The 24,014-nt window shown below is 49.0% G+C and overlaps 1 protein-coding gene and 2 pseudogenes across 11 annotated transcripts in view; 1 reads left to right on the forward strand and 2 right to left on the reverse strand.

Annotated features, from left to right (window-relative positions):
- The window catches only part of IL34 (interleukin 34), a 59,947-nt gene that overhangs the window by 2,503 nt on the left and 33,430 nt on the right, over positions 1–24,014 (reverse strand). For 6 of the 11 annotated variants that reach the window (XM_005218330.5, XM_010814296.4, XM_010814294.4 and 3 more), the window contains 4 exon segments: positions 8,615–9,016; positions 2,632–2,765; positions 1,803–1,880; positions 1,380–1,541 (listed from right to left, as the gene is read on the reverse strand). In XM_005218330.5, coding sequence (XP_005218387.1) covers positions 1,380–1,541; positions 1,803–1,880; positions 2,632–2,765; positions 8,615–8,642 — 402 coding nt within the window. In that variant the 5' untranslated portion in view covers positions 8,643–9,016. 11 annotated transcript variants of the gene reach the window in all.
- Positions 18,612–22,007, reverse strand: LOC132342769 (dnaJ homolog subfamily C member 7-like; annotated as a pseudogene).
- Positions 21,945–22,914, forward strand: LOC107131336 (RNA-binding protein 4B-like; annotated as a pseudogene).

The raw sequence follows: 24,014 nt of genomic DNA on the forward strand, positions 1-24,014 counted from the left end.
GGTCAGTTAGTAGTGATCTGTGACGGCAGTCCCAGAAAGCTAACATACAAAGGCTTAGAGAGAGGTGAGAGGAGAGCCAAGGGCCTCACCCTGGGAGGACCCACTGCCCCAGAGACGCGGGTCACCTGTGAGGGGCCCTCGGCCACCACCACTGAGAAAGGAGAGATTAAAAGCTGGCTCACCGTGAACAGCTCAGGTGGGCAGGACCCCAGCCTACCCATGTCTCCTTCCCAGTCCCTAGAGCAGCTCCCTGGAGCTCCAGGAGCCAGAGACACTCCCGAGGAAAACTGAGAATGAAGCACAGTCCATTCCCCAGGTCAGCCCCCACCTACCCTGCCCACAGGCACAAGAGAGCCACCAAGGACACGGCCTAGCCTCCTGGCCTCTGCCGGAAAACAGAGCCTCCACAAAGTTCCGGGCAGCTGCAAAAGCAGGCGCTGGCCCCACGCCCTGGGGTCGGCAGGAGCTCACAGTCGGCGCCCTGTCGGCCGTTCCTGCTGGGCAGCAGCTGGGGGCCTGGCAAGTGTTTACCGGGGTCCTAAGGAGGGCAAGTGGGGGTGTGGGGAGGGGGTCCCACGGCACACACACGGCCTGCACAAACACAGTGGTCTTGTCACCTTACTCCTCAGGCTTTTTGGAAGACATATACCCCAGGCCTCAGACCAACACTGCTGAACAGGCAGCAGTCACGGACCTCTGTTATTATCGCTATTAACTAGCCTGTTTATATTAGGGTTCACTCTTTCTGCTGTACATTAGTGGGCTCTGACAAGTGCAATTACAGCATCACGCAGAAGATTTCCATCACCCTAAGCCCCTGGGCTCCACCCACTTATCCTTCTGCCTTTCCCTTGTTCCTTAGATGTGGAAACAGTGAGTGGGGTCAATGACTCACCCAGGTTTGCAGAGCCTAAGAGGGTCTCAGTTGCATCACTTGCCCCCCAAAGCCCAGCCAATCACCCTGACCCCCACTTCTCCCACACCCTCCAGGACAAGCCAGAACTTTCCACACGTTTACCTCCTCCTTTGATCGCTTCTGGCCATGCACACACATAGGCACACACACACACACACACACACACACACACACACACACACACACACCCTGCCTGCCGCACCCACACAATGCTCACCTGCAGGCACACACACACACACACGCACGCGCCAGCCCGCACCCCCACAGCGCTCACCCGCAGGCACACACACACGCCCGCCCACACCCCCCCAGCGCTCACCCGAAGGCATACACACACACACACACACACACGCATGCACACGCACCCGCCCTGCCCCGCCCGCCCGCACGCACCCCCGCAGCCCTCACCCACAGGCGCACACACATGCACACACACCCCCCGCCCACACCCCGCAGTGCTCACCCCCAGGCCCTGCTTGACGTCCAGCAGTAGTGTGTGCACCTCCTCCAGGTACTTCCAGGACGGGTGGCCCTCAAGCAGCACCTCCTGCACCCACTCAGTAGCACTGAGACTCACCAGGACCCACAGATACCGCAGCTCCTGCTGGCTTACCTGGGCCCGCTGCTGCAAGAACAGAGAAACTACTGAAGCCCGGGAAAGAGGCCTCCGGGCCCTTACCCCCGCCCCCAGATCCAACATCCCCCAGATTTGACCTGCACAGGGGGGAGACCACGGCAGCCCCCAGGGGTGGGGGGCAAGCTTGGGCCTGAGCCAAGGGTGGGCTTGCCTGAGGGGCCAGGAAAGCCTCCTGGTGCTTCCCAGGCAGGGCGCCCAGGGTGTCCCGGGAGGCAGGGGGCTCCCCACTCCAGAAGAGGGGATTCTCACCAGCCTGGTGACGTTGGCTGTTCGGAGCACCCCCTCATAAGGCACACTGACCCTGTAGTTGATGGGGAAATAGTGTTTCTAGGAAGATATAAGAACAAAGGATGAGGTCAGAGTCACAAACGGCTCAGATTCCCCCAGCCTCCCAGAGGAATCTGATGCAGGGGAAGAATCCAGGACTGGCCCTTGATGGCAGAGGTCATAGCAGTACTCCTCCACAGAAAATATGTGCTTGGCCACCGGCTGGGACAAAGACAGCTCTTTCCTCCGGGACACAGGAAAGGATAGGTCCTGACCAGGCCTAGTCTCAGGCCAAGATGTAGGATGAGAGGCTTACTACTCTGGCAAAACCATCTCCTTTGGGGGATGAGGAAGATAACTTTAAAAGATTGCTCTGAAACTTATCATAGTGATGGTTTCATAACTTTGAGAATGCACTAAAAACCGCTGAATGTACACTTAAGTACATAAATTGTGTGGTATGTGAATTATGTGTCAATATGTCTTCAAAGCTGTTTAAAAAAAAGACCTATAGAGCCACATGCCACATGATTCACCCTAATAAAAGAATCAAACGTTGTAATTTCCAGGTCCTTATCACCCTTGTTAATAATACGTGTCTGGGATTCCCCCGAGGTTTCCTGCAATCCCTTCTCCCCTGGAGAGGGCCACGTGGAGGTGGGATCAAGGGTCAGATGAGAGGCGGGGAGGGTCTGCGGACGGACGGCTGGCAGGAGCAGGGACAGGCAGTGCAGCCGGGGCCCAGGGTGTGTGCGAGGGACCGGGGGCCAGGCGGGCTCGGGCAGAGGACACGGCGAGGGCCCGTGCGTACCATGTACTGAAGGCGGTTCCGGTACTGCAGCTTGTCCCGCAGGAATCCAGTGATGGCGCACTCGTCGCTCCGGGTCAAGGGCCACGGCTCCAAGCCCTCATTTCCCAAGGCCATGCCGAGGAGGATCCCAAGATCTGCGGGCCGCACCCAGCAAGAACACGTGAGCACCTGCTGCTTCACACCGCTCCTGAGGGTGTGCCGTGAGCACGCGCCTCCCTTCACGCAGCTGTGTGCCATGAGCACGTGCCTCCCTTCAGGCAGCTGTGTGCAGAGCGAGCCCGCGCCTCCCTTCAGGCAGCTGTGTGCAGAGCGAGCCCGCGCCTCCCTTCACGCAGCTGTGTGCAGAGCGAGCCCGCGCCTCCCTTCACGCAGCTGTGTGCAGAGCGAGCCCGCGCCTCCCTTCACGCAGCTGTGTGCAGAGCGAGCCCGCGCCTCCCTTCACGCAGCTGTGTGCAGAGCGAGCCCGCGCCTCCCTTCACGCAGCTGTGTGCAGAGCGAGCCCGCGCCTCCCTTCACGCAGCTGTGTGCAGAGCGAGCCCGCGCCTCCCTTCACGCAGCTGTGTGCAGAGCGAGCCCGCGCCTCCCTTCACGCAGCTGTGTGCAGAGCGAGCCCGCGCCTCCCTTCACGCAGCTGTGTGCAGAGCGAGCCCGCGCCTCCCTTCACGCAGCTGTGTGCAGAGCGAGCCCGCGCCTCCCTTCACGCAGCTGTGTGCAGAGCGAGCCCGCGCCTCCCTTCACGCAGCTGTGTGCAGAGCGAGCCCGCGCCTCCCTTCACGCAGCTGTGTGCAGAGCGAGCTAGCGCCTCCCTTTACTAAGGGACATGTCCTCACAGGCCAGGGTGGGGGCGCTGGGCCCCCAGGAGGCCGTCCTAGCACTGGGAAGCCTTTCCCTGGGGCCGGGGCTCCAGGGCAACTCAGACAAGCACATGCCGTCCAGCGCAGCCAGTCCCACCTCAGCCTGGCAGAGCCCCCAGATCTACGCCCTGGGGTTGGTCTCCAGCCTCCTGCCTACTCCTGCTCTGGGGGCAGGCACCCTCCTTTCCAGGGCAACCTCTGCCCCTTGTCTGGAGCCAAGGAGTTTTCAAAGCCTTTTGCTGCATTTTCCACGTAGAGACTCTGGAACTGTGGGTTCTAGTCAGAACTCTCCCAGTGACTCCAGGGCGACCCGCACCATTGTCTTCCCTGCTCTGTCTGACTCTGACATGCCTCTCAGGTGTTGGTACCGGCAGGTGTGTAGCGGCCCTTCCCGTGTGGTCCTTCTAGGATGCTGACTGAGCCTCACTCAGGCTGTTTCTCTTTCCATACAAACAATCCGAACATTACCCGCCTTCACCACTGTGGGTCACTGTGACTTTAAAAACTGTGATTTCTGCATAACTGAATAGACTTAGAAAATATATCTGAGAGAATTTGCAACAAATAAGAACAAGAGTTCAATGGATCAGAGCAGAAAGAACAAAATATGGATATGCAAGGGACATATCTGAAAATGAACCTCATTAATAAATTCACACTAAAACAATCAGATCCATGTTTCACCTACCAAATAGAAAATGAGTTTTTGTTGTTGTTGTTGCTGTTGCTTTATTTTAATAGAACAAAATTATTAAAGTGCTGGTGAAGTAGTGAGGCAAATGCTCTCATCTTGTAAAGCACTTTGGCAGTTCTTGTTATTAATGGACTTTAAAATGTTCACATTTCAACCCACTAAACTTTAAAACTGTCCATACACTTTGACCCATTAAACTCATCTCTAGGAATAAATGTGAAGGAAAACAAAAGAGAGACACATAGACTTCCACTGCAGTATTATTTTATAATAGAGAACATCTATAAGCGCCCTGGATGTTCATTAATAATGAATGCAGTCAATAAAAATCACATTGTTAAAGAATACTTACGATATGCTTTCATGACAAGAAAAATACTTTTGATATGCTTAAGTGAAGTGAAGTGAAGTCGCTCAGTCGTGTCTGACTCTTTGTGACCCCATGGACTATAGCCCACCAGGCTCCTCTGCCCATGGGATTCTCCAGGCAAGAATAGTGGAGTGGGTTGCCATTTCCTTCTCCAGGGGATCTTCCCGACCCAGGGATTGAATCCAGGTCTCCTGCATTTCAGGCAGACGCTTTAACCTCTGCTGCTGCTGCTGCTAAGTCGCTTCAGTCGTGTCCAACTCTGTGTGACCCCACAGATGGCAGCCCACCAGGCTCCCCAGTCCCTGGGATTCTCCAGGCAAGAACACTGGAGTGGGTTGCCATTTCCTTCTCCAGTGCATGAAAGTGAAAAGTGAAAGTGAAGTCGTTCAGTCGTGTCCGACTACTTAGCCACCCCATGGATTGCAGCCCACCAGGCTCCTCCATCCATGGGATTTTCCAGGCAAGAGTACTGGAGTTGGGTGCCATTGCCTTCTCCGCTTTAACCTCTGAGTGAAGTTTAAAAAGCATGACGTTGAGTATAAAGCATTACTTGAATTCGTTAACTATATATGTGTGTGTGTGCGTACATAGAAAAATGCAACAGAAAGAAATGCACCAAACCTCTATGGGATATTGTTATGTTCTTTATATGTTGTAGGGTCTATTCTACAATTACTATCTATTATTGTTATAGTCAAAAGCAGTGCTTTTTCCTTTTCTTTCTTTCTTTCCCCCCAAATTAGCCAGGCAGGCTGAGTCACCTCTTGGTTGTAAGCAGGAATTACTGACTGGACTTTCCCCACTCACCTCCCTGGCACTTGGGAACCCTTCTGTTCCTACACACTCCTCGGCCTGAGCTGCGGGCCTCACTGTCCGCCCCAGCCCCCTGCCCCCCGCAACCCCCCACCTCCGCCTGCTCAATGCTGTGTCCCTGCCAGTCCAGGAACTCAGGTCTGCTCAAGCCTATGCCCCTTATGGGCTGCAGCCCACCAGCTCTTCCCGTCGTAGAAGTCTGACCTCACGCTTTCCACAGACTTGCAAATTTGTAATCCATCTGGCACTTTCTGTCTCTCTCTCCCTTTCCATGTTCTTGAACCAATATTTAGACCAAGGAACAGACAAACCAGTGTTTCCGCTTGCTCCCTACCTTGTCTCTACATCATTTGCCCCCTCAGCTGGGCGCTCCTGCCTGTCAAGATCACTCCTGCCTTGAGGTTTTGGCCCACACATTGCCCCTGCCCTGGGCGTCCTCTCCCACTGTAAGCCCAAGACTCCTTCCCTCCCCAGGGTCTCCCCCGCCTGAACCAGCCTCTGTCTCTAGCACCATCTGTCCAATTCACTCACTGTCTTGAGCAGACAAGGCAGCTCCCAGTGTGTGGATGCTCAGTGCTCTGAACCCCAGCAAGGTCATGTTACTCAGCACTTTAGGGAACTGGGAGCAGGCATCTGGGTCTCCTGCCGCTGCTGCTGCTGCTAAGTCGCTTCAGTCGTGTCCGACTCTGTGTGACCCCAGAGACGGCAGCCCAGTAGGCTCCCCCGTCCCTGGGATTCTCCAGGCAAGAACACTGAAGTGGGTTGCCATTTCCTTCTCCAATGCATGAAAGTGAAAAGTGAAAGTGAAGTCGCTCAGTCGTGTCCGACTCTTGGCGACCCCATGGACTGCAGCCTACCAGGCTCCTCCGTCCATGGGATTTTCCAGGCAAGAGTACTGGAGTGGGGTGCCATTGTCTTCTCCGGCAGAAGCTGGTAAAGGCCCAGAGTGCCAGGCCCCACCCACAGTATCTGATTCAGCAGGTAGGCGGTGGGGTGGGGGGGCAGAGAATCGACATTTCTAACAGATTCCGAAGTCAAGCTGATGCTGCTGGTCTGGCGACTGTGCTTGACAGAAAGTGACAGGACACAGATTGGTATCCTCGGGGCCACACTCTGGTTCACAGAGATGCCACATAAAAATCCAAATTTCTGTCTTTTCTTTCACAATCAGTGTGTCTGTCCACACTGAATTTTCTTTCCAATGTGGCTGGCACCCTCTGGCTGCCCACTCCAGCCCCAAGTGGCACACCCCTGCCCTCATCCGAGTCCCAGTCTGGAGCCTTCAGGGCCTGGCAATGAGGCATGCAGCAGGGACTTGCGGAGCCCCCATGCTTCCCAGACTGGCAGCTGTGGGTGCCCCCGGAAACCCTGCCCAGATGACCTGTCTTCTTCCAGACTTAGACTTCCTCCAACCCTGCAGCCCAACTACCATTTCCAATGTTAAGCTCCTTTCCTGCTGCCTCAGCTCTGAAAAACAGGGCAGCACACAGGTGAGCAGGCAGGGACAGCAGAGCCGCAGCCTCACTGCCTATCTGCCTTCCAAGAGCAGGGTCTCTGCAACTGTTGTTAAGAATCTCCAGGTGAACTCATCCTGAATTTAGGGTAGGCCCTAACGCCCATGACTGTGTCCTTTTAGGACGAGGAAAGGACACAGAGACGTGTAGGGCAAGACCCTTCGCGTGGCCTCACAGAGCAGGACAGCCTGGGGCAATGCAGGCGCAAGTCAAGGAACACCAGGAGCCGCCAGAGGCTGCAAGAGGCAGCAAGGACCCTCCACCAGAGCCTTCGGAGGGAGCAGAGCTCTGACAGCTTGATTTCAGACCTCTGACCTCCCAAACTGTGACAGAGTGCATTTCTGCTGTTTAGCCAAGTTTGCAGCAATTCTTTGGGGCAGCTGCTACTTCTCCAGCACCCAGTCCCTCCTGAGCTCCTGATCCGCAGCCCCCCACCACAGCCGGGCTGCCACCCCTGCGCTCCGCCTCATGCACCGTGCCCATCTGCCAGGACTCTTCATTTTCACCTCCATCTTCAGAAGGGACCCTCATCACCTCCTGCCTGGAAGGCTGGAATAGAGACTCTCCCCAAAGCAGAGGGACTCCCAATCCCAGCCCCCACCCCAGACCACGCATCCTCCAGGGCTCCCTGCTATCTCATCAGTCAGTCGCCCTTCACCCTGGCTTCCACGGCCTCAGCCACCCGAGCCCAAACTGATGTCCAGCCTGGCCTCTCACTCCCCCTGCTGAGGTTTGCTCACACTGTTCCCCCTCCCTGGAAGGAGCACTGTCCTCACCTCCCCAGAACTATGGATGCAGACCCACCCACCTCTGAGACCATTCCAAGTGGCACCTCGCTCTGCTGTTTCTCCTGTTCCCCCTGCCCCTCACGACTTGGAAAATTCCAGAACACCAAGTCTGGGCCCTCCCACCCATTCTGAACATCCTGACCCGTTGCAGTGCCCTCTGCAAGGGCCGGGGAGGACCCAGCTCCTCAGCGCATCCCTCGGAGGATCAGACCCCAGACCTCATGTAAACAGCACAGGGTTCCCAGCACCTAACTCCATGCCAGGTATTTAGAGACGCACGAGATAGCCCAGGTCCTTGTCACCATGGCAGTGCCTCTCCAGTGGGCACGTGGGTGGCACCAGAAAAAATATGTTGAATTTGAGTCAATTAAATTGAATCCTGGAGTCTGAAGGGAACTTGGTCTGGCCTCCCACCAGCAGGCTCGAGAGGCTTCTAGATTCTTTTTCTTTTCTGTCCTCATTTCAACTATTTTTCTTTTTCCCAACAACACTGTTCTCTTCCTGCCTTTTGATGTAGCTCTTTATGGAGGGAGAGACAGAGGGAACAGCCTGCACTCCTCTCATGTGTCTCGGGGCCCAAACAATTTCATAAGCCCCCACCCAGGACTGGCCACCCCGAGGGAAGCCAGAGATCTCTCCACCGTACTTCCCAGCACCAGTGAGCCTGGGCAGGTGAGACCCTGCCTCCCACCCCCAGTGCCTGCCCTGTCCCCATGACCCACTGACTGTGCCCACTCACTCCAAGGCTCACAGCCGCCATGCCTGTCTGAGCTGGAGACAGGGCAGACAGCGTGGGAGTCCCTGAGGGTGCCTGCCATTAAGCTGGGAAGCATCTCAACTTCTCCCCAGGAAGAATGCCCTGGTTGCTGTGGTTACAGCAGAGCCCGGCTGCGGGCCAAGGCCTCCCCGGGCAGTCCCCACGGACCCCCCCAGCCCCGCTGGGTACTCACAGCGCAGCCAGGCGAGTCCCTGGGGCATGGTGGTGCGCTGGGTCTTGCAGAGCACTGACGCGTGTCCCCAGAGGTGTGTCTGCTCACAGAGGCCAGAGGAGGGCCTGCATGGCCCCAGTCAGCAGAGGGAGCCGGGAGTGAGGAAGGGCTGGCCTCGGGGGAGTGGCCGGGCGGGGCGCAGGTGCCCCGGGCAGGGCTCCCCCTTATCTGCCTGACAGTGCAGGCGGCAGCCAGCGGGCGGCGGCCATGGGCCCCATGGCAGCAAGACCTGGCCTGAGACGGCTGCCTCGGGGTCTTTCTTCAGAGTGGGAGGACAGAGTCCGCTGCAGGCCTCGGAATCTGTGGCTGGCTTGTGCTTTCTCTGATTTCTCCGTCTGCAGCTGCTCAGTGTGAAACCTGGCTCTGGAAAGAGAAAGGAGGAGAAAAACCGATTATGTAAGCGTGGTGCTGCCACTCAGCCCCCGGCCAAAGGCACGCAGAGCCTACCGTGCAGGCAGCAGCCACGGGCGGCTGGGCCCACAGGAAGGCCAGAGGTGCACCGCTCAGACGCAGGACCACAGGGCATCCACACGGCAGCCTCAGTGCAGGGGTGAGTTCAAAGGATACAGGCAGACAGCCCGGGGCCAAAACCAAAGCAGGACCAAGGAATGAATGGGCTGTGTGGGTTAAACCCAGAGAGCTTCCTGAGGGGAGATCATAGATAAACTAGATGAATGACTTGGACTGCAGGGAGATTTTTTTTTTTTTTTTTTTTAAAGCAGATCATTCACCACTTTACTCACTTTCAGCCTTAGTTCCATTCTCACATTCCAAATCTGCCTCCCCAAGTATGGAGTACCCAGTTAAATTTGAATTTCAGATAAATGACACAAATTTTTTTTTAGTATAATTATGTCATGAATGGGGCTTCCCTGTTAGCTCAACTGGTAAAGAATCCACCTGCAATGCAGGAGACCCTGGTTTGATTACTGGATTGGGAAGATCCCCAGGAGGAGGGCATGGCAACCCACTCCAGTATTCTTGCCTGGAGAAGCCCCATGGACAGAGGGGCCTGGCAGGCTACAGTCCATCAGGTGGCAAAGAGTAAGACACAGCTGAAAGACTAAAACACAGCACATCACATATGAATACTTTTTTTAGTATAAGTATATCCCAAATATTGCATGGGACATACTTATACTACAAAAATATTCACTGTTTATCTGAAATTCCAAATTAACTGGGAATCCTGTATCTTCATTTGCCAAATTTGGCAACCCTATTATAAAAATGCTGTGACTTTTTCTGAGTGTTTACTATCCGGTAGGCCCACAGCTAAGGCCTTTGTAATCATTAAATCCTCACAACAACCTTTTGGGGCCATAAAACTTCATTTTATCAATGAGGAACTCAAACCCAGAAAGGTTAAGACACTTGTCCAAGGCCACACAGCTTGTAAGAAGAGCAACTGGAATTCAACCACAGCCGGCTAATGAGTTCCAGCTGGGCATGGGGCTCGGCGCTTTCATACAGTCACCATCATTTATCCCTCATCCGGCTCTGTGAGGCATGGGTTGTTGTACCCATTTTGCAGATGAGGAAACTGAGGCTCTAAGACGCTGAGTTGGCAAGTGACAGAGCCGGCTCTGAAATTCAGCTTCTGATTCAGTTCTGTTCCATTGTCTTTCTCTCTCCCTCTGGAATGGCCACAGGTGGTTGGCATGAGGGGAGAGTAGGTATGATCTGGGGGTCTTCTCCATTGCGACATCCATGGCTCCTCCACAGAATGATGGATGGGCTGACTCTCACCCGTAGAGCTTCCCAGCAGACAGGCAGGGCCTCACGAGAGAACATAGGCATCTGTTCACCCCTTGTGTGAGAACGCCCCTGAACTTCCTCCTCCTGCGACCCACACTGGTAACCTTCCTGCTGCTACAGCATTACCACAAACACTGACCTGGCTGAAAATTTTTGTGGTCATTGTGTTTGCTTTATTTAGGTTTACTGAGGTAATAACTACCCATAGCAAAATTCACCTTTTCCTAGCATACAATTCTATGGATTTTGACAAATGCACAGAGCCACATAGCCACAACAATAATCAAGATGTAAAACACCTCCATCCACCCAGAACGTTCCCTCCTGCCAGCCTGCAGTCAACCAGTCCTCCCGCCCTGGCCCCAGGGTGGGAATGAACCACCCCTGCTCATTCAACCAGCAGTTTTGTTTACAGAACACCTTGTAAATACAATCATAGAGTGCAGTCTTCTGTCCTTTCCCTTAGCAGACTGCCTTCTGGGGTTTAGGCAGGATGCTGCCTGTGTTGGTCATTTGTTCCCTTTCCTTGCTGAGTAGTACTCCACTGTGTAGACTCTATTCACCAGTTGAAAGGCCGCTGGCTTGTTTCCAGTTTTTGACGTGGACAGGTTTTGGTGTGGATGGAACTTCCATTTCTGCAGGCCCGCGCTGTAACCTGGCGGTCCCGCAGCCCTTCAGATACCTCAGCCCTGCGTCCTGTACACCAGGGCCTGGACAGCGCTTCCTGCTCCTGTCCTGCTCCCACCACCGGAACATCCACGGATCTGGACCTCCTACACACACACCAGAATCTGCCTCTGCACCCCATCCACGCCCCAAAACTCTCCCGGCCAGCTCCTCACTAAGATATCTCTCAGAAAGGCTTCTTCCATGCACCCTGGACCACCAGACTGGTACAGAGAAGCTGAGAAAGTGAGAGAAGGGGTCATGGTCATCTTCAGGCCACACCACAGAGCCCTGACCCTGGGTGCCACCCACGGGAATGGGAGAGACGTGTGGAAGCCAAGGAAGGCGCAAAGCGGGGGCTGCCTGATGACACAGAAGCCGGACCCTTCTCTGGGAGGGGGAGGGAGGCACGGAGGAAATGACCTAAGAGAGTAGCCTTGCTGAACCCTGGGAAGGCTCAGGGGTGTCTGTCTGTCCGTCTGCCTCTCTCTGGTGAGGAAGAGGGCAGGGAGGAGTTGAGAATCGCCTCTGCCTCCCCAGCCCCACTCTGCTGCTGCTGCTGCTAAGTCGCTTCAGTCATGTCCGACTCTGTGCGACCCCACAGACGGCAGCCCATCAGGCTCCCCCGTCCCTGGGATTCTCCAGGCAAGAACACTGGAGTGGGTTGCCATTTCCTTCTCCAATGCATGAAAGTGAAAAGTGAAAGTAAAGTCACTCAGTCGTGTCTGACTCATAGCGACCCCATGGACTGCAGCCTACCAGGCTCCTCCATCCATGGGATTTTCCAGGCAAGAGTAGGGCTTAGAACAGTCCTGTGGAACCTGGTGCAGAGAGAACTTGGACAAGAAAGCAAAAGCTGGAGTATTATTTTACACAGTTCAATAACAAATAACATTTTCAAGTTGGAGAAGGAAATGGCAACCCACTCCAGTGTTCTTGCCTGGAAATTCCCAGGGACAGAAGAGCCTGATGGGCTGCCATCTATGGGGTCGCACAGAGTCGGACATGACTGAAGTGACTTAGCAGTAGCAGCATTTTCAAAGTCACAGTAGCAAGTCAAAAGAGAATGCTAATTGAACAGAACCATGACTTATGGATCGTGGAAGGACAAAGGGCCAGGGGAGGGTGCGTGTGTGTGGGGAGGGGAGGGAGGCAGTGACAGGTAGCCACACGCTCACTGGGGGGAAGTCAACAGACAGTGCCTCAGACAGAGGAGAAGATGAGCAGGTGAGAGTGAAAGGCGCTCGGTCTCGTCCAGCTCTTACAGTCCGTGGAATTCTCCAGGCCAGAATCCTGGAGGGGGTAGTCGGTCCTTTCCCCATATGTGTAACTGAATCACTTTGCTGTGTACCCGAGAGTAACACAACATTGTAAATCAACTGTACTTCAATTTAAAAGCAGAACAAGATATGAATGGGGGTGCGTGTGAAGAATTAGGGCCACTTCTGCAACAGGTCTATTACACCAACACAGAGCATCCTTCTTCCCAAAGAGGCCAGGCCTGACCTAAGACCCAGGGCATGGAGCACTGGACCACCTGCCGCATCTCTGCAGGCAGGGCAGGGCCACAAGCGCCTCAGAGACATGCCATGCAACCCCCTCATCTAGATATGAAGAAACAGGGCTGGCGCAGGGAGCTGTCCCAAGACTAATACCCAGCCCCACCTCCTCCTGTGAATCAAGCCACTTTGCCCTTTGAGAATGCGGGGAGGGACATCACAGCAACTAGCAGTCCTGAGCAGTGAGTCACACATGCTCAATTTAAGGAGGAAGAAGAAAAACATGACTGAGTTTAGGCCACGGGGGAAAAAAAAAGATAAACAAAAGCAGAAATAGGAATGATTTTCTTCTGTTAGCCCAGGGTTTATATTTCTGAATAATATTTCATTCACCACCTCTGCTCTACCCGTGGAGTGAGGGTTCTAGAACCAGGGCGCATGAATTACACAGGATCCACTCTTGGCCACATCTGAGTAGTCAGTGCCATCCAGAGATATGGGCTGAGTCAGACCCTGCCTGGCCCCTTGGCTCCCATTCCCCGTTCAGTAACTACAAGTCCCATCTGCAAGGGAGGCTCTATTTCTACCTGCTTTGGTCTGTGCTGGGCCATGTGACTTGATCTGATCAGTGGGATGTGCCTGGGCTTCGGGCTTGTCCTCTCTTGCTGCTGGGAGGGCTTCACATCATGTAAACAATTACAGGTTAGCTTCCTACAGGAGGCCCCAGGCATCTGAATGAGACCATCCTAAACTAGTCCATTTGGCCCCAGTCAAGTCAGCCCAGAATAGTAGCCACCCCACAGAATCGTGAGAAATAGTCAGTGTTTGTTTATTTTCAACCACTAAGCTTGGGGGTAGTTTGTTACACAACAAAAGACAATTGATAAAGTCTGGAAGTGCATCATCTCTGCAAATGTTCTGTAAAAACCCCATCAAGTCAAATCCAAACCATCTTCTGGGAGTGGTTCCCGTGGTTCCTCTCCTCTGAATGAACCCAGAAGGCTGTGCTTTCACTGCCCTAGGGCCCAGCTCAGAATCTTCTATTGGAAGATGAATCTCTGGAATTCTGTCCTAATCAATACTTTTGTCCCTGTGCTATATTTGATGTAGTTTTTGAAACAGTATTACAGCATTGTTAAACAAACCAAACAAGGTAGAATAGAATAGTATAATGGACCCTCATACAGCCATTGTGAAAGTCGCTCAGTCATGTCTGACTCTTTGAGACTCCATGGACTGTAGCCTGCCAGGCTCCTCTGTCCATGGAATTCTCCAGGCCAGAATACTGGAGTGGGTAGCCTTTCCCTTCTCCAGGGGATCTTCCCAACCCAGGAATCAAACTCAGGCCTCCCACATTGCAGGAGGCTTCTTTACCAACTGAGCCACCAGGGAAGCCCCATATGGCCATTATTCAGCTTCTAAAATTATCAATACTCTGTCATTCCCATTTCACCCATCCTCTAAATTTTGCCCTAGAGTATTTTAAAACAAATCCCTGACATGCTATTTTACCAGTATGTTAAGATTAAAAAAAACTACTATTATTGCACATTTCCAAACCAGTAATCTCTTATACTGGGCTTCCCAGGTGATGCTCCTGATAAAGAACCTGGCTGCCAGTGCTGGAGACATGAGAGACACAGGTCTGATCCCTGAGTCAGGAAGATCCCCTGGAGGAGGGCATGCAACCAACTCCAATATTCTTGCCTGCAGAATCCCATGGACAGAGGAGCCTGATGGGCTACAGTCCATCAGGTGACAAAGAGTCAGACACAACTGAAGCTACTTATCATGCACGCACAGTCCCTTACCATCTAACACAGAATCCATGTTCAAGTAAATGCACATGTATAAACCCCACAGTTAATTTACTACAAAGGTGCAAAGAACATACAATAAAGGATAGTCTCTTCAATAAATGGAGCTGAGGGGACTTCCCTGGTGATCCAGTGGTCAGGAATCTCCTGCAGTGCAGGAGACTCGGGTTTGATCCCTGGTCGGGGAACTAAGCTCCCACATGTGGCAACTAAGCCTGAGTGCCACAATGAAAGATCCCACGTGCCTGCAACTAAGACCCAATGCAGCCAAATAAATAAATTTTTTTAAAAGAAATAAATAAATGGAGCTGGAAAAACTGGACAGCCACATGCAAAAAAAAAAAAAAAAGAGAGAGAGAGAGAGAAACTACACTACTATTTCACACCATTCACAAAAGTCAGCCCAAAATGGATTAAAGATTTGAATGTACGATCTGAAACCATAAAACTCCTAGAAGAAACCACAGGTAGTATATATATATATATATTTTTTAATCTATTTATTTATTTGGCTGCATCAGATCTCAGTTGTGGCACATGGGATCTCACTGCAGCAGGCTGGATCTTTTGTTACAGCGGGCTCAGTGGTCACAGTGAGCAGACTTAGCTGCCCCATGGCAGGTGGGATCTTCGTTCCCTGACCAGGGTTGAACCTGAGTCTCCTACACTGGAACTCAGATTCTTAACCACTGTACCACCAGGTAAGTCCTGTCAGTATACTCTTTGAAAACAGTCTTAACAATATCTTCTAGATATGTCTCCCCAGGCAAAGGAAATAAAAGCAAAAAATAAACAAATGGCACTGTGCCAAACTAAAAAGCTTCCACACAGCAAATGAAACCACCAACAAAATAAAAAGACAACTTGCCGAATGGGAGAAGATGTTTGTAAATTGCATATCCACTAAGGGGTTAATATTTATTACAAAGAATGCATATGACTGAACAACAGTTAAACAACCTGATTAAAAACTAGGCAGAGGATGGGACCTCCATGGCTGCTCAGTCATTAGGGCTCTGCACTTCCATTACATGGGCAGTGGGGTTGCTCCCTAGTAGGGGGACAAAAACTCTGCATGCTGCCCAGTGCAGCCAGAATTAAAAAAAAAAAAAAACAATTGGGCAGAGGAGCTGAATAGACATTTTTTCAAGGAAGACGTACAGATGGCCAACAGACACATGAAAAGATATCAAAACCACAGTAAGATACCATCTCACACCTGTCAGAACTGCTATCATCAAGTAGGCAAGAAATAACAAGCCTTGGGGAGGTTGTGGAAAAAAACCCTCATATACTGTTAATGGAATTGTAAACTAGTACAGCCAGTATGGGAAACAGTAGAGAGGTTTCTCAAAATATTAAGAACAGAACTACCACATGACCTAACTATTTCACTTCTGGGTATTTATCCAAAGAATATGAAAACATTACTTTGAAAAGATACATACACCCCTATGTCCATCACACCATTATTTTAAATAGCCAAGATATGGAAATAACCTAAGTGACTATCCATGGATGAATGGATAAAGAAAATGTGGCATATAATATATATATAATGGAATACTACTCAGCCATTAAATCTTGGGGAATTCCCTGGTGGTCCAGTCGTTGGGACTCTGTGCTTCCACTGCAGGGGACATGGGTTCAATCTCTGGTCAGGGAACTAAGATTCTGCAAGCCTGAAAACACAGCCAAAAAATTTAAAAAATAAAATCTTGCCATTGTGACAACATAAATGCACCTTCAGGGCATCATGCTAAATGAAATAAGTCAGAGAAATACACTATATGATTTTGCTCACGTTGAGTTTAAAAAACAAGTGGAGAAACCAAACCAAACCAAACCAAACATGTAGATACAGAAAACAGAGTCGTGGTTACCAGAGGGGAGAGGGTGAGAAGGGCAAAATGAGTGACATATGGTGTAACTGTATGGCTGGCAACTGGTGATGGAGTGAAACTCGATTTTTGGTGGTGAGCAGGCTGTGGTGTATATAGAAGTAGAAATATAACGTTGCACACATGAAACATACACTCATATGTCAATGTTACCTCAATAAAAAGATTAATTTTAAAAAAGAATCCATATTCAATTTTCCTTAGCTATTTAAAAAATCTTTTTAAAAGTTGCTTTATAATACTGAAACATGTATATATTACCATATGTAAAATAGAAAGCCAGCGAGACTTTGCTGTATGACACAGGGAGCTCAAATCCAATGCTCTGTGACCACCTGGAGGGGTGGGATATAGGTACACCTATGCCTGATTCATGTTGATATATGGCAGAAACTAACACAATATTGTAAAGCAATTATCCTACAATTCAAAGTTAAAAACTTTAAAAAGTTGCTTTGTTCATGTGAATGTACGGCAAAACCCACCACAATATTGTAAAGTAATTAGCCTCCAATTAAAATAAATTTTTTTTAAAGTTGCTTTGTTTGAATCAAGAGCCCAGTATTTTGGCCCACTGAGTGATGTGTCTCTATGTCTTTTTCCTTTCTTTTTTTTAAAAAATTATCAAGATATATCTCCTTGCAGTCTGCAAGGAGTCCAACCAGTCACTCCTAAAGGAAATCAGTTCTGAGTATTCATTGGAAGGACTGATGCTGAAGCTGAAGCTCCAATACTTTGACCACCTGATGCGAAGAACTGATTCAGTGGAAAAGACCCTGATGCTGGGAAAGATTGAAGGCAGGAGAAGAAGGGGACGACAGGATGAGATGGTTGGGTGGCATCACGGACTCAATGGACACGAATTTGAGTAAGCTCCTGGAGTTGGTGGATTTGCATATTCTGGACGTTTCATGCAAATAAAATCTTATATGATCCTCTGTGACCGGCTTCCTTCACTTCGCATATTTTCAGGGTTCATTCATCTTCTAAACCGAATGTTTGTGTCCCCCTCCCCTGCAAATTCCTATGCTGATGTTCTAACCCCCATTGTGATGGTATTTGGAAATGCATCTTAGTGAGGTAATCAGGGTTGGATGAGATCATGAAGGTGGGGCCCTCATGATAGGATTAGTGCCCTGAAAAGACACCAGAGAGCTTGCTCTCTCTCTCTCCATGAACCCATGAAGAGGCAGTCACATGAGCACGCATCCAGAAGGTGGCTGTCTGCAACCCAAGGGGAGAGTCCTCACCAGAAACCAACCATGCTGGTACCCTAGTCTTGGACTCCAACCCCCAGAACTGTGAGAAAATAAATTTCTGTTATTTAAGCCACCCAGTCTATGGTATTTTATTACAGCAGCCTGAGTAGGCTAAGACAGTACTTTAAATCATTTTTTAAAAAATAAGGGTAAAACATTTTATTCTCTTAAATTTTTAATAAATTTAAACAGTAAAACAAAAATTCACATGCAGTCTCCCTGTTTACTCTCTGCCTCCCTCCTCAGACGGTAAAGCATCTGCCTACAATGCAAGAGACCTGGGTTTGATCCCTGGGTCAGGAATATCCCTTGGAGAAGGAAATGGCAATCCACTCCAGTACTCTTGCCTGGGAAATCCCATGGACAGAGGAGCCTATTAGGCTACAGTCCATGGGGCCACAAAGAGTCAGACCCAACTCTTTGAAAGTGAGCAACTTCACTTCTCCCTCCCCTGCCTGCAGTGTTTAGTCTGGCTCCCTTCTGTCACCCTTCTCACACAGGCACAGGGCATCCAACTAAGAAAACAAAACTATGCTAAGTACATGGAGACATGATGAAGGAAGGAGGTGACCTATGTCCACATTCCAGGTAAAACTGGGAAAGCCTGCATTTTCTGGGTCCCAAACAGTTTCATTAGTCAAACTGAAAAAAAAAAAATTCCTGGACCAGAAGTTTCAAAGCTCCCAGGACCACCAAAGAATGCCTGGAACTCCCAAACTATGAATTTATACCCCCACCCTCTTTAGGTAACCACGTTTGTTTTCTATGTTTGTGAGTCTGTTTCTGTTTCATAAATAAGTTCATTCATATCATATTTTAGATTCCCCATATATGTGATATCATATGGTATTTGTCTTTCTCTTTCTGATTTCTTCACTTAGTATGATAATCTTTAGGTCCATCCAGTTGCTGAAGATAGTATTATTTCATTTTTATGGCTGAGTAGTATTCCATTATAGATCATTTTATATATAATTCCATTGTATACATATATATATATATATATATATATATATATATATATATATATATAACACAAAAGTTCCCAAGCAATCTCCCTGTTCACTCTATGTCTTCCTCCCCTACCTGCAGTCTTTAGCCTATATGTGATATATATATCTTCTTTACCCATTCATCTGTCAATGGACATTCAGGTTGCTTTCATGCTTTGGCTATTGTAAACAGTGCTGCTATGAACACTGGGGTGCATGTATCTTTTTGAATTAGAGTTTTCTCTGGGTATGTGCCCAGGAGTGGGATTGCTGGATCATATGATAGTTCTATTTTTAATTTCTTCTTCTTAAAAATTCTATTTATTTATTTATGGCTGTGCTGGGTCTTCATTGCTGCAAGCAGGTTTTCTCTAGTTGTGGCGAGTGGGGGCTACTCTCCAGCCGCAGTGCACGGAGGCTTCTCCTGTGGTGGAACGTGGGTTCTAGGCTCATGGGCTCAGTAGTGGTGGCTCACAGACTCCAGCTCAGACTCATAGTTGCAGTGCACGGGGATCTCCCCAGGCCAGGAATAGAACCTGTGTCCCCTGAATCGGCAGGTGGATTCTTAGCCAGTGCACCACCAACGAAGTCCCCATTTCCAGTTTTTTGAGGAATCTCTACACTGTTTTTCTAGCGGGTACACCAATTTACATTCTCACCAACTGTGTAGGAGGGTTCCCTTTTTTCTACACTCTTTTCAACATCTGTTATTCATAGACTTTTTAATGATGACCATTCTGACAGGTGTCAAGTGATACCTCATTGCAGTTTTGATCTACGTTTCTCTAATAATTAGTGACGTTAAGCATCTTTACATATGTCTATTGCCCACCTGTGTATCTTATTTGGAGAAATGTCTATGTAGGTCTTTTGCCCATTTTTTGATTGGGTTTTTGGTTTTTTGTTTTTTTTTTTTAGCTGTATGAACTATTCGTATGTTTTTGGACATTTGTATGCTTTGAACATTTGTATGTTATGTTTTTATATTTTTGGGTCTATCCCCAGAGTTTCTCTGCACAGTTCATATGCTAGTTTGTAGTTTCCTTCTTTAAATGTTGTATTCCCATCCTTTTTCGTGTGTGCTCTTTGGCATTTCTACAGACAATGCAGGTCTCCTCATGGTCAGGAGCCATCCCAAGAGGCTGTACAAAAAACCAAACCACTTCAATACAACCTTCATAATAAAGGCAAAGACCTCACACATACAGAGCAGCTGCAAAGGTGGGATCCATTTGCAAAATGTTACTGGTCACATACTGGGCTTCTGGATAACCACTCAGACTGCTAAATATTCTTTGATGATTCTGAAGCAGTGGCAGGCAGGGGCAAATTCTAGGGCACAGTCCATCAGGAAACAAACTTCCAAAAATCCCGATTCTCAAAATCTGTTCCTGCTGTTTTCCCATATTCTGTGACTGCATTAGCAGTCCTGAACTTCTATTTTGCCTGAGCATGTTCATCGTCAAGTTCTAGTGCTCTCCAGAAACTGCAAGGTGCCACCAAGGCATTCCCTAGAGATAGGTGGTATTTGCCCCCTCATAGAAGTCCCTGGGTGGAACTGTCATACAACCTCACTCACTGCTGTGCATCTCCAAGAGCTTTCTGGAACCCTTTGATCATCATCTAGATGACTGCCCAACCCCCATAACAGCTAGCCTTTTTAAGGAAACATATCTATGTATAATAGCTATAAGCATTACTGTAATCTTTATTGACATGGTATGCACCTCCTTGCTCCTTGAAAGACTCTGCTTCCCTCTTAGTTTCTTTGTGGTTGAACAGTTCTGGCTCATTCACTGCTCTTCCCACATCGCACTCAGTAGTGGTCACCATCTTACCACCAGGACCAGTAACTTCATTCCTTTTCGTTGTCATACAATATTCCAAAATGTATTGATAAACCACATCTTCTTTATCCATTCATCAGTTGATGGACATTTTGGTTGTTTTCATTTTTTTTTTTACTTCTATGAGTTATACTGCTGTGAATACTTGTGTACAAGTTTTTGTGTTGGTGTATGTTTTCAGTTCTCCTGGGTATATTTGTAGGAATGTAGTTGTTGGGTCATATGGCTACTCATGGTTAACTTTTTGAGGAAATGTCAGTCAGCTTTCCAAAACAGCTATACCATTTTATATTCCCACCAGCAATGTATAAGGGCTTTGATTTCTCTGTATCTCACAAACACCTGTTAATATCACTTTCCTGACGATGCCTCCTGAGGCACAAAACTTTTTAAATTTGAGGAAGCCCAATTTACCTTTTTTTTTTTTTGGTTGTTTGTGCCTTTGGTGTCATATCTAAGAAACAAGTGTCTATCCAACCCAAGGGAACAAAGATATACATGCTTTATTCTAAGACTTTTATAGTTTTAGCTCTTGCATTTAGGTCTTTGATCCATTTGGAATTGGTTTTCGTATATGGTGTGAGGCAAGAGCCCAACTTCACTCTTTTGCATATTGCTATCCAGCAGTCCCAGCCCTCGTTTTTAAAAGATGATTCTTTCCCCACTGAATAGTCTCAGCACCCTTCCTATATTTCAGTTGACCATAAATACATGGGCAGATATGGATTTATTTCTGGATTCTCAATTCTATTCCATTGATCTATTATGTATATCTTTTTTTTTTTTTGGTCATGCCACGCAGCTTGTGGTATCCTAGTTCTCTGACCTAGGACTGAACCTGACTCCAGCAGTGAAAGAATCAAGTCCTAACCCTTGGAGAGCCAGAGAATCCCCTATATTTATATCTTTATGCCAAAAACCACTCTGTCTTGATTTCTGTAGCTTTATGGTATGTTCTGAACACTTTTAAGACATTTTAATCTATAGTAACTTATTTTTCTCTTTCTGTTTTTATTGAAGAAACTGAGTCACTTGTCCTGTAGATTTCCCACATTCTGGATTTGGATAATTGCACCCCTGTAATGTCATTTAACATATTTATCTCTGTAATTATAATATTTAGATCAGGATGCTTAACTGGGCTCAGGCATCATTTTCATAGGAGGTGTTGCATTATATCAGGAGACACAGAAGGTCTGTTTGTCCCACTTTAAAAAGCGAATGTTATGTTCTTTATCCATGATCCATCCATTATAAAGTTTTCCATCAACATTTTACCTTTCATCACATACTCAGGATGACAGCCTTGATCCACTGTTTTCTTAGGTGGTGACTTTCTATCTTCTCTTCTATATATATTACTGTGATTCTTTTATAAAGTAGAACATTCTTTCCTCATCTATTTTCTTAAGATTTGGTCTGGGTAGAAAAACCAGGATAAAAGCTTGACTCTTGACCCAGTGGCACCAAGCCATGAGCGACGATCGTCATTATGCAGAGTTCTCTCTGATGCGGGAGCCACTGCTATTGCCACCAGGAGGCTCTTGTCAGGATGATGAAATTGTTCATTGGAAACCTGCCCTGGGAGGCCATAGGGCAGGAGGCCCGCTCACTCGTCGAGCAGTGTTGGAAAGTGCTGGAATGTGAGAGCGTTAAGACCCGTGGCCTTGTGCATGCAGAGGACCAGAGGGCTGAGGGTGCCACACAGCACCAGCACCACTGCTGGCTGCATGTGGGGGAGCATCAGAGTGCGGCCAGCAAGGATAAGAGCAAAGCTTCAGCCAAGTTTGAGGAGTACGGTGCAGTCATCAAATACGATGACATTGTGAAAGATTGTGCCTTTGTACACATGGAGTGGGCAGAGGATGCAGTGGAGGCTGACAGGAGAAACTATCAAGTTTCCAGGCAAAAGAATGCATGTGCAGTTGTCCACCAGCTGCTCTGGACTGCCCCTGGGATGGGAGACTGGAGTGGCTGCTGTCAGTGTGAGAAAGAGGAGCACTGGTCAAAAGAGTGCCCAATAGATTGTACAGGTCGTGTGGCGGACTTACCAAGCAGTTATAATGAACAGTATGGAGCGGTGCACACACCTTACACCATGGGCTACAGGGAATCCATTCATTACAATGATGCTATCCTACAGAGCACTCGACTACTGTAAGCGTTCCCGAGCTCACTTTCACGAGGCAGTACTGGCAGCAGCAGCATCTGCACATGACTACGCAGAGCAGACCATGTCCCATCTCCCTCAAGTCCAGAACACAGCTGTGACCCGCCGCCTCAGCTCCACTTCTGCTGATCCCGACCAACACCTGTTGCCAAACTCAGGCGCTGCTGCCGCCACTGCCACCACTTCCTCCTGTGATGGAGGGGACAGGAGCCCCCTGCATCCTGCAGCAGGGCTGTGCACCCCACAGGTGGAGAGGGCTACAGTTATGGGCTAGAGAGTGAGCTGTCTCAGGCTTCAGCATGCAGTTCTCTGTGACATGGCCCAGTATGAACGGGAGCAGAACGCGCACTGAGCTGGGTACTCAGCCTTTGAAAGACTGGAGGTAGGATAACTGCAGACTGCAGATCCTCACGCTGTGGTCCCACATAGGAGAACGTGCTCCACATGGTCCCCCTTGCTGACATGGTTCCACTGCTTCATATCTCAGTAAACAGAGGAGTTTGTGACCAACCATGTTTTCTTTTTTTAAAAAGCTTTTTTCGTTGTTTATTTATTTCGGCTGCCCTGGGTCTTCGTTGCCGTGTGGGTTTTCTCTAGTTGTGGCGGGCAGGGGCTCCGCTTCGTTGTGGTGTGCGGGCTTCTCATTGCAGCGGCTTCTCTTGTTGTGGAGCACGGGCTCTGGAGTGCAGACTTCAATAGTGGCTCGTGGGCTCCAGAGCACAGGCTCAGGAGCTGTGGCTCAGGGGCTTGGCTGCTCCGTGGTGGCATGTGGAATCTTCCCAGACCAGAAGGAACCTGGGTCCCCTGCATTGGCAGGCAGATTCTTAACCACTGGACCACCAGGGAAGTCTCTTTGTTTTCTTTTTAATTCCTCTAAGTTGACTTTTTTCTTTCCTCCTGATACCAGTCTCTGTAGCCTTTCACCCTGACCCTTATCTTCTCAGCCTTTGAACAGCCCTAGGTAAGGATTTCTCCCATACAGTAGAATCCCTCTGATCTTGCTTTCCTTAGCTGTTGAAGCCTTCTCCCTGTCTACCTGCAACATCTCCTTTCCCTTTAAAGTGACATGTAGAGGCAAGCAACCTTTTACTCTTCTATGTTAGCTCTGGACTCTAACACTGAAGCTTATCCTCTGAAATTGCTAGGACAATTGGGGTTTTGGTTGTTGCTATTGTTCTTTTTATGTGACCTGTGATTGTGGCATAACATTAGCTGAAATTCAGCCTTGTCTTACTCCACTTTTTTAAAAAAATATTTTGACAAATAAATATTTATAACACTTTAAAAAAAGTATGATTCTTTGTCTTTACTTACCAGCTTTCAGAATGAGTTGCCTAACATCTTCCAAAGGCAATTAATGATGATTTTTCAGTTATCACCTTGAGTTCATTAATTTTTAAATTTTTGTATTTCAATCCATTAAAGTCAGGTTCAGTCAGTTCACTTAGTCGT

This window comes from Bos taurus, chromosome 18 (genome assembly GCF_002263795.3).
Source record: "Bos taurus isolate L1 Dominette 01449 registration number 42190680 breed Hereford chromosome 18, ARS-UCD2.0, whole genome shotgun sequence".
Taxonomy (NCBI): domain Eukaryota; kingdom Metazoa; phylum Chordata; class Mammalia; order Artiodactyla; family Bovidae; genus Bos; species Bos taurus.